This window comes from Physeter macrocephalus, chromosome 8, assembly GCF_002837175.3.
Source record: "Physeter macrocephalus isolate SW-GA chromosome 8, ASM283717v5, whole genome shotgun sequence".
Taxonomy (NCBI): Eukaryota; Metazoa; Chordata; class Mammalia; order Artiodactyla; family Physeteridae; genus Physeter; species Physeter macrocephalus.
Window position 1 is genome coordinate 67,385,028 of NC_041221.1, and position 10,860 is coordinate 67,395,887.

The 10,860-nt window shown below is 44.2% G+C and overlaps 1 protein-coding gene across 1 annotated transcript; it reads right to left on the reverse strand.

Annotated features, from left to right (window-relative positions):
• Positions 1 to 3,638: 3,638 nt before the first annotated feature.
• On the reverse strand, positions 3,639 to 4,907 carry HTR1A (5-hydroxytryptamine receptor 1A). Its single transcript, XM_007117737.2, has one exon. The coding sequence runs from the start codon at positions 4,905 to 4,907 to the stop codon at positions 3,639 to 3,641; it is 1,269 nt and encodes a 422-aa protein (XP_007117799.1).
• Between the last annotated feature and the right edge of the window lie 5,953 nt (positions 4,908 to 10,860).

The following is a 10,860-nucleotide window of genomic DNA, read 5'->3' on the forward strand; positions in this document are numbered from 1 at the left end:
TCCTTGGAGGAAGAGACACCAGGGCAGAGAGCAGAGGCCAAGAAGGGAAATATCCAGAATCTAGAAGACAAATGTGCCAAATGCATCATTTTACTCAAGGTCAGGGATGTGTTTATGTAACACTTTTCAAATGAAAAACCCTCAATTCCTGTCTTACTTTTTCATTATTGGGAGAATATGTATGTACATACATAGCCTAAATTAGGCTTCACACAGCTTCAGAGTGCCCTCTTCTGTGGCCATAATAGCTCTGACCTTTGTTTTCCCCTTGAGGCTTACTAGGGTTTACCCTGCCCTGCAGCCATCATTCTGACACCAGAAAACAGTGAAATTAACAAACATAGCATGGGAAACAAAAGGCCTTACTGATGATTCCAGTATGGAAAAAGAGAGCATTTGAATTAATTTTAATATAGTAAAAGATCTTACATATAAAACCCCACTATCAAATGAGACCCAGCCAGAAAGGAAATTGCCCTTCCACTTTTAATGAGTGACAAACCCCAAAACAATGTGCTACTTCATTTGAAACCGGGGAGGCTATTTTCTTCCAGCTGGACATTGGGGGGAAGACAGAGAAGGTGGTTCATCACCATCCACTGCTTTAAAAAGGCAGCATGAGCCCCTGGTGCTTATACCAGAGGCTGCATTTCTCTTCTATACGTCCCCCACGCTGTCCATATTAATTAGACAGATGCCTAAATCTTCACTAGTAGGTGTCAGGGAAAATGCATGGTTTCAGGGCTAAAAGATGAAATGTTACCTTCTCTTTCCAGAGACAGGAATTTTTAAAAAAGAACTCACTCATCTACGATGAGTTTCTGTACTAAAACTAAATTTATTTCTCTAAATGACAGATCCCTGATGTGTATAGCAGGATCTTCTCCTGATAACTGTATTTTTTAACTTCAGCTTTAAAATTATACAAATAAATACAAGTAGACAGTGATTCTGATTAAAATAAAGATGCATGTGTTACTGATATCAGTTTATTGTAGCATTACAATTATTAAAGTCCTTTATTGTCACAGGGAAGAGTAAAGGTCAATTTTAATGCATATATACTTTACCTTAATGCAATACTTTAAAAGGAAAAAAAAGCATCAAGGGTTCTTTAGTGCTATGCAGCTCTTTTGCACTTATTCCTCAAATTTCTCTATTGCTTTGGCAATTATATACTCCAGTTGGATGCTCCTTCCCCATTCTTGTGTAAATCCTCCAAAGCAGGAAGAACAAATGCCCAAAAGCCATTGCCATAGTTCTGTAAAAGACACAAATAAATAGAAGTCTCAAGACTTCAAATGCTGACCAAGGCATAATTTGGATGAGCAAATTTCAGACTTGAATTATTTTATATGCAGAATTTGTTCTTAAAATTTAGACAGACATACAGCAAAGTTTGTTTTTTCATATAGCTCTATTTAAATTATTGTGAGCAAGAAAGAAAATGAATTTTCGAATAAATAACTGATGGACTGGAGAAGTCTCCCTCATTTTATCCACCATAGTCCCTTTTAAGCATTACATATGCATAGACAAACCATCCACTAAGTTCCCATAGTTCTTATACTTTCTCTATATTAATGGGATACGATGCTTACTCTCAGTTTAGGTCTGAGAAAAAGATACCAAATGGAGCTTTGTTCAGTTTGGCAAACGATAAAATGGCTACAAGTGATAGAGCTGTCTTTTCACCTTAATTTTAACACAAGTGAACTTTTCTCATTGGCAACTTTTGCAACATGGTTCTCAAAACAGCCCAAGCAATCATTCAAAAGGTACACATGAAGGGAGAGGGGAGTAAGTATCAATAATGTTGTGCAATTATTGGAAAACGAATTTAACTATAACAAACCTCTTGACCCCGGTCACATGGATGGAAATTTACATTCAAATGGAGCACCGAAAAACTTCCCTTCTGGGGGCAGTAAAGATAACCAGTTTTTCAGCAGGAGTGGCAAGGCTGAAAGAATACTTTTAAGGGGAAGAAAGCTTGGAGTGCTCCACATATTCAAATGGCAAGAGGCCGGTTTCCCAGCAAACCTGTGTTGCAGGACAGTCAGGCCAAGGAGCAAATGTACAAGAGTCTCCGGGACTCCGCAGAGAGAGCACGCCTAGCTAGTTCTTTAGGGCCTCATTATTTAAGGTAAGCGCCTGTGAGGTCACAGATAGTGCTAAACCTATCGGGGGCCCATTCTATTGAAAGCCCAAATTTCCCTTTTGGAAACCAAAGTCGTGGTTAACCAAGTGTCCTGGACGTCCTGCAGAAAAAATCCCGTGTAGTGTTAGGATGCGCTAAACAGACCTATCTCCCTATCCGAAAAGGGCGAGGGGTGGAATTAGGAGGAAAAGAATCGGCTTCTTTTGGATAAACTTGCTCTTTCAGTTTGCAAGGGGAGTGCCAGCTAGAGCTCGGGCCCACATGGAGAACGCCACCCCGTGGGACTTGCTGGTCTTTCTGGTCTCTAGAGCTTGGCTGGACCTAGAAGCGCCGGCTTCGGCAAACCTTAACTGTTGTTCACCCTGTCTTCAGCTGGTCCTGGGGCGTAGGCGGAGGGATGGCTCCAGTCGGGATTAGTTTTAAGTGCGCGCTGGGCGCACGCCAGACCTCAGGGAGGGTGGAAGGCTCGGGTATTCCCGGCACGTGGCACCGCCCCCCTCCCCCCCAGCGCCCCAGCGTCCGCAGCGTGGTCGGCGGGCGCCTCCCACAGTAGGTAAGTAGCGATGCCAGCCAGTTCAGACTCGCCAGCAACCTGTAAAACCAGAAGTCCGCTCTCCCTTCCCAATGATTGTCAGTTTCTTTGGTGAGTGCTGACACCAAGGCAGGCAAGGATAAATTCGTTCTGCCTCGCCCTGCCCCACTGGTCCAGCCTTGTACTTACAGGTCCACTCTAAGAGACAACTTCCAGCCACTTGTTTTGAATCCAAGAAAACAAAGCATGGGGCTGTTCCCGGGAGAGTTACTCTGGGAGTCTGCACTAGGAGGCGGAGATTCCAGGGGACACCCTAGGCACCGGGAAAAGCAGACCCTCCCAGATTTCCCGACTAGCAATTTAGTGCGTAGGGACTGGCGAGGGCATAAAGGGAAGATGGAAAAGGAAATAAGGGATGAGACCGCAAAAACAGTGAACGTTTCTAGGGCAAGAAGGCGGGGCGGGGATGGGGTTGCTGGGGAATGAAGCAAAGGCCTGAACCTTAAGTTCAAGTTGTAGCAGTGAGGCGATCAGGTGGGAGCCTTTAGTGGGGGCGGCGGCTGGGTGTACAGTTTCTTCTTCTGTGTGGAGTTTTTGCCTTGAACGGCTAAGGCTTAAACTTCCGCCGCGAAGATTTGGGGGCAGAAGAGGGAGGAGGCAATGGCTGGAATCAAAACTGATTCCCAGACCAAAGTTTGAGCCAAGGTCGCCTCTCACAGACTCTAGGAGTTTCCCAGACTCTCTTGCCCGGCGGCTGTAGCCTCTTTGCAAGGGGCTCCCTCCTTCCCCTCTGGGAATAGAGGGCTGGGGGAGGGGGAGGGGTCTGGAAGCAGCGCGCGGAGCAGCTGTGAATGTTAAAGGAAAAGTAGCAAAGGTTTTGATTCCAGAGGGCTAGGGGAGGCAGGCTGGGTGGGGTGGGACTACGCGCCAGCTACTCCTCCATCATCATCGGCGGCAGAACTTGCACTTGATGATCTTCTTAAATGCGTTTTGGAAGTCCTTGTTGAAGTAGGCGTAAATGACAGGGTTGAGCAGAGAGTTGGAGTAGCCCAGCCAGTTGATTATGGCGCCCAACAGGGTGGGCATGTGGCAGCTGCTTTCGCAGAAGGGCAGGACCAGGGCCACGATGAAGAAGGGCAACCAGCAGAGGATGAAGGTGCCCATGATGATGCCCAGCGTCTTCACCGTCTTCCTCTCGCGGGCCAGGGCCATCTTACGCTTGGCCTCGGCGTTGCGCTCATTTTTCTTCTCGAAGGAGGCGGGGACGCAGGGGACAGCACCGGCCTCGCTGGGCAGCGGCAGGTGCTCTTTGGAGTTGCCCACCCGGTGCACTTCGATCACCTCCAGGGCGGCTCCTTTTTCGCCCTGCCTCACGGCTCCATTGGCGCACGGAGCCCCTGTTGCCTTGTTCTCCATGCCCTGCCTCCAGTCTTTGCTACCCGGCTCACCATTGACGCTCTTTCTGGGCTGCGGGGCTGGCGACGCCCCAAGGCCGTTGTTGGCTACCTTCTTCTCCTCCTTCTTGACGGTCTTGCGGATGCGGAATCGTGCGGCTCGGAAGATGCGCCCGTAGAGTACCAGCATGAGCAGCAGCGGAATGTAGAAAGCGCCGAAGGTGGAGTAAATAGTGTAGCCATGGTCCTTGCTGATGGTGCACGCGTCGGGGTCCGAGCGGTCTTCCGGGGTGCGCCAGCCCAGCATGGGCGGGATGGAGATGAGGAAGCCAATGAGCCAGGTGAGCGAGATGAGTGCAGCTGCGCGCCGGGGCGTCCTCTTGTTCACGTAGTCGATGGGGTCTGTGATGGCCCAGTACCTGTCCAGCGCGATAGCGCACAGGTGCAGGATGGACGAGGTGCAGCACAGCACGTCGAGGGCGATGAACAGGTCACAGGTGACCTGTCCCAGGGTCCACTTGTTGAGCACCTGGTACAACGCGGCCATGGGCAGCACCAGCACCGACACCATGAGGTCTGTGACGGCCAGCGAGCCTATAAGATAGTTCGCCACGTTCTGCAGGGAGCGTTCCAAGGCGATGGCGGCCACCACGCACGCATTGCCCAGCACCGCGCAGAAGATGAGCGTGCCCAGCAGCAGAGAGGTGATCACTTGGTAGCTGAAGGTCACGTCGGAGATGCCAGTAGCGTTGGCGCGTGTCCCGAAGGGACCCTGGGACGACGTGGTGTTGTTGCCCTGTAGGGGGCTGAGCACCTCCATGCCTGCGCGCCCGGCAGGGGAGGGGGAGGGGAGAAAGAGCTGCGCCGGGATCCCCCCTCGCCCCTCCCCCTGGGGTCTTCCGCCCCTCTTTCCTGGGGAGTTTCAACGGGGGAGGGGATGCAGGGACTCAAGCAGGAAGTTCTTACTGCTCAGGCGAAGGCATCTCCGAGGAGCAGCTAGCTTCTAGGCGCTCCCTGGGCTCTCGTAGTCCGGTGCGCTCAGAGACTCCAGCTGGGAAACGAATTGGCTGGAGAACAGCTCCGGGATCTCCGGGCGGCGGAAAGGTGGCTGGAACGTTTGTCTCTCGCTGTCCATTTTATTTTGCCGCTGCCGAACTGGCTGCCAGACCCGGAGTCTCCCCACCAGAAAAGAATCTCCAATCTTAGAAGTATCTGGAATAGAGAAACACCGTCCTCCACAGTCACTCTGTAACCCTCCTCTCCTTGCTTCTCTCCCTCCCTCTCTCCCACTCTCTCCTCTACTCTTTTCTCTTTCTCTTAAGCCTCCTCTCTCTTTCCCTTTCTCCCACTAGTTTTCCCTTTCAGTCTCCCTCTTCCTTCTCACTTCCCTTTATCTCCCCGGTGTTGCTCTGACAGCCAGTCTCCCTCTCTCCTACGCTAACCCTCCCCTCCCAACACTTCCCCAACCCTGAGTGCCTCTTTCCCCTGGTTCCCCGCCCTCCTCGCCCTCTAGCTCAGCCTCTTTGCCTTCAAGTCCCTTTTTGTCGACCGAGACTCAGAACTAGCTTACACACACCCGATCCGCCGGTCAGACCAACATTACAACAAATAACTCCGCCTCCCACCCGGCCACACTCGAGGGAAAAAAAATTTAACCACGTAAATTGCTTCATATTTCTGTCAAATTCTTAAGTAGAGTCAGCATCACAGAGTGGCAATAGGAAATGAGAAAAGGAGATACACGGAGCCTGAATGGGGTGGTGGACAGTCCTGGGTCAGTCTATAAATTATTACTAATTCATGGAAAGAAAAAGGAATGTGTCTTAGCTTTTTAAAAATCACCCCCGTTTATCATCGCACGGTCCAGCCTGTCTCCTTTGGGGAGGATATTGCCTCTGCCTTTTTTTAACGTTGAGGAATTGGGGGAGAAAGTAATTATAAAGAACCGGTCAAAGGACAGGTAAACAGCTGCATCTCAAAGTGAAGAAAAAAATCAATTTGGTATGTATTCTACACACACACAAACACACACACACACACACACTGAATGGGGTGGTGGACAGTCCTGGGTCAGTCTATAAATTATTACTAATTCATGGAAAGAAAAAGGAATGTGTCTTAGCTTTTTAAAAATCACCCCCGTTTATCATCGCACGGTCCAGCCTGTCTCCTTTGGGGAGGATATTGCCTCTGCCTTTTTTTAACGTTGAGGAATTGGGGGAGAAAGTAATTATAAAGAACCGGTCAAAGGACAGGTAAACAGCTGCATCTCAAAGTGAAGAAAAAAATCAATTTGGTATGTATTCTACACACACACACACACACACACACACACACACACACACACACACACCTGCCTTTCCATCTCCATTGCATTTTTAATTTCAGTGAACATTGCCATTTCCCACAGCTTCGCAGCAAGTAAATTTAGGGAAGGGAATTTTTTTGTCTTTGTGTTATAAATGAGGTCGGGCATTTTTATGGCCTTTTGCTTTTCTAACCAGAGTTTGCAGGCCTCTAGGGAGAACTTGGTGGAATCCCTGGTCGCTGGCAGCAGTTTCTTATGGGCTCCGAAACCGTGTTCAGCACCTGGGACAGCTCTAGGCAATGAGAGCTATGTCGCCACCTTCCGGCAAATGCTTTAGAGTGCCATCTATAAACCCCTGTCTTGCAGAAAATAAGCAGGTATTGAGGAAATCCCACAACATCAAGAAAGAAAACGACGGTTATTAAAAGAAAAGTAACTTTGAGTTTTCTATTTTTTTCTCCTATTTTCTTCAAAAATTTCTTTTAGTGTCATCTTTTGCTCTTTATCCTCTATATCAAGCCTATATTTTCTAGCTCTTTTTTTAAAGCCTGCAGCATTTGTCATTCACAAGTTCTATCTAGAAATACAATTTTAATAGACCTAGGCAAACACCTTCACTTGTGTTGCTTTTGTGCTAACAAAGGCTGAACTTTGGAACTCATACATTTGCACACATTCACCAATGGGGGAAAAAACAATATTGGATTTTCCAAATGGGGATGACTTAACATAGAAGATAAAGAGACTGCTATGGGTTGGTTCTAAGCTTTTCCTTTACCAAGAAAACCAAACAATACCATTTGCACCTAGATAAAGAATGGGATTTCTAATCCACTAGAATAGCATATAACAAACTTCACTTATACATTCTGATTACATGACTGAAGTAAAGGAAAATTACAGAATGCAATCCCCAAAGTAGATGACTCTAGATAACAGGCACAGATTCACTGCTGATAGTCTTAATATTATGTTCAAATTTGAGCTCTAAATTCTCCAAGACCAAACAAAAGAGCAGTCACGAAAGCATCAAAGAAAATCTAGTTGGGCCGATGCACGCTGTAGAACAATGTGTTTGGAGATCAATTGTTTTACAACACAGTGCTGGGCACAGTTCCCACTCAATCGTTTCAGCATGCCACAACAATGAACCTGACATTTATAATGATTCATGGCATTGGAAAGAAAGAGATAAGTATACATGTCGATACTGGCTACAGACTCTGAAGAAATCGTTTAGAAATTTGTGAAGGTACTCATTCTCCCTTTTAAAATCTCCTCACAAGTACATAACTAAGTAACTGTTAAAATACAGTTGCAGTTCCAAAAATTTTAATGGGAAAATAATTAAAATCTGGATTCTCCAAAGATAAAACTTTGGAAATATAGGTGATAACATAAACGAAGGGTAAAATAAAAGAAATTTGAATTTTAAAAAATATTTACATGTCAAGTACAAACTTGAATATGAATTTTGTCAAATTTAGCACATATAAACATAGTGTAAGTCAGTAAATATGTCAGTCAGCAACTGTGCATTCATTATTATTAAACCCAAATTGTTTTATAACTGACAAGTTTATTTTTCCTGTTTTAGAAAGCTAAAATGCTGTAAATCTAGTGTTAATATTTATAAGATCTGGCATTTGCTATTCTGCTTTAATATTCTATGACACTGCTTTTTTTTTATTCAAGGTGAAAAAAACTCAAGTAGCTCATGTTTTTCTTAGAAATAATGTACATAATATTTCAAACATTTCATTTCAATAAGAATGTATAGGCACTCTTACGAATAGAAGTATAAAAGGATATGCAGCACTATGGTTCTACAACCTTCAAGTGAATAGATAATCACATAAAACTTTTTATTAAACTAATAATATTGTGATATATATTAAAAGCACAATGATGTTACATTTCTTCATGTTCACACTTTGCCAGTTCTTCTATGTTTAACCCTTAACGATACAGAATCCTGGATATGCCAGAAGAAAATGGTGCAAACTGAAGATCCTGGATAAAGAGTTAGGCTCTTGTTCTTTAAGGCCTCTGAAATTATCCTAAAGAAAAACTAACCTTAAAGCGAATATTACTTATGACATCATTTGAAAACAAAGCTTCCAGTCATTCTGCTTTTATTTCTTGTTTGAATTTACTAGATGCAAGTATAAACTTGTCAGTTATGGATCTGGGGTATGATGCATCATCCATCATGTGAAATTTCTCTAAAATAGGTTATGGGAGATAAAGATTTTTAACATCTTTACAGGAAATTTGATACAAGCCGAGCATTTCAATGTAGTTCTTTGACCAGGGACATAAGATTAAAAAGATGTTAGGCTGAAGTTTTGCTGTGCACCTGACTGTCTTATCATTGCTGAAAGCTCAGTAATGGTTGGGTCTTCTCAATAATTGATATGTTCATCCATAATCCCAAATTATGGCTGATTTTTGTATTAATGAGGAAATAACCTACATAATAAAGAATTGAAATTTTGCTTAAGAGATTACAGGAGTAATTTTTAAAAACTCCCATTTTGGGCTTCCCTGGTGGTGCAGTGGTTGAGAGTCCGCCTGCCAATGCAGAGGACGCGGGTTCGTGCCCCAGTCCAGGAGGACCCCGCATGCCGCGGAGCGGCTGGGCCTGTGAGCCGTGCAAAACTCCTATTTTAAAAAGGTTTTATATTTTTAAGTAATTAAAACTAGAATAGATTATTTTTTTAACTAAAAATATTCTGAATTTTATTCACCCCAATCTTCAAATAATAAAGCAACAAGGCAATTGTAGATTTTCCAGAACTGTGAATTTTCTACTGGAATTTGTTAGGGAAAAAAAAATACTTCAAGGAGAAATTTTTGCTTACATAATTTAGGAAGTGTGGTCTTCTGATTATCAGCAAGAATTAACTAGTCCTTAATAAGAAATGCAACCAAAATGCAAGAGAAATAATTCTCCTTTAAAACTGAGCACAGTTTTTTTGTGTATCTAATTCTCACCATCCACCTTCCTCAGATGGTATCGTTACTTAGCTGCTATCTCTATATGAGAGACACTTCTCCGAGACCCAGAACCACACTAAATTTTCAGTGGCAAAACACAAATGATAGATGCCTCAGTCTCTGCTCCTGAAACTGTAAGGTTGATTTGGTTCATTTAACACACATGTTGAAAACACAGCATGTAGAGAGTGAAAAGAAAAACACAGTAACACGTATTCACTAGGTGTGTGACCTTGGGCAAATTAATTAACCCTCTTGTTTCCTCAATAGTAAAATGGGTGTAAAATAGACTAGTGAAGATTAAGTGATTTAATACACTTTGCTGGCCCATAAAATAAAAAACACGCAGTAAAGATCAAGCAATAATAGTAGTAATAGTGATGCAAAGTAATAATATTAATTCTCTCTCTACTGATAATTGTTGAGAAGTGCAGAGAAAGAGAATTAGGTAGGCTTAGTGAAAGAGCAAGTGCTTGAAAAAAAAATTAAGGCCCTTTCAGGTGAGGATTTATTTGAAAACAATTTGCACAGGGATGTGTTACCAAACTAAACTTGGGTCTGCTACCCCACTACATGCAGCAAATACAATCTACTGATACCAGGTTGTGGTGAAGGAAAATAGAGCATTTATTGCAAGGTGCCCAACATGGGGCTGAGCATGGAGACCCAGCACCTCCTGCTCAAAAGACCCGAACTCCCCGATGGCTTTCAGGGAAGGGTTTTTAAAGACAGTGTGAGGGAGAGGGTTGCAGGGTGCCTGATCAGTTGGTAGACATTCTTCTGATTGGTTGGTGGTGAGGTAACTGGATGGTATTTCTGGAGTCAAGATTATCAACCTTCTGGTTCTAACCGGTCTGGGGTCTATGTGCTGGTGGTCAGTAGTTAACTTCTCCCACCTGGTGAGGATTTTAGTATCTGCAAAACAACTCAAGGATATGGCCCAGGATATTATCTATAGCCCTTACAGAAGAGCTAAATGTCCTTGACTTTGTTTTATGGCTAAACGATTATTATTTTATCTTGCTTGACTGTTTTCCTTTGTTTCTGCATTTTCTCACTTCTGTGATTAAATCTGGTCACTGGAACTTGGGAAGGCCTAAGGCACTAAGGCGTTTCTACAAACAAGAGGCTGGGGACATGGCAGGGTCTGTCCCTTACTCAGTTTCAGATGTGACATTCTCCCTATTCTTTAAATTATTTGGTAAGCTTCCAATTCTTTAGAAAATTCTGAGTATGAGACAAGTGAAGAAAGATGTGGCCTCTGCATTCTGGAACTTCTTGACTTAAATCAGAAGTTATTGGGAATTCCCTGGTGGTCCAGTGGTTAGGACTCTGCTCTTTCACTGCCAAGGGCCCAGGTTCAATCCCTGGTGGGTGAACTAAAATCCCAAAACCCATGCAGTGAGGCAAAAAAAAAAAAAAAAAAAAAAGTTATTGGGCGTGGTGATGAATATGTCAACAAAAA

Excerpts from the sequence above, each read along its gene's own strand:
- HTR1A (XM_007117737.2), bottom strand. The coding sequence starts at position 4,907 with ATGGAGGTGCTCAGCCCCCTACAGGGCAACAACACCACGTCGTCCCAG.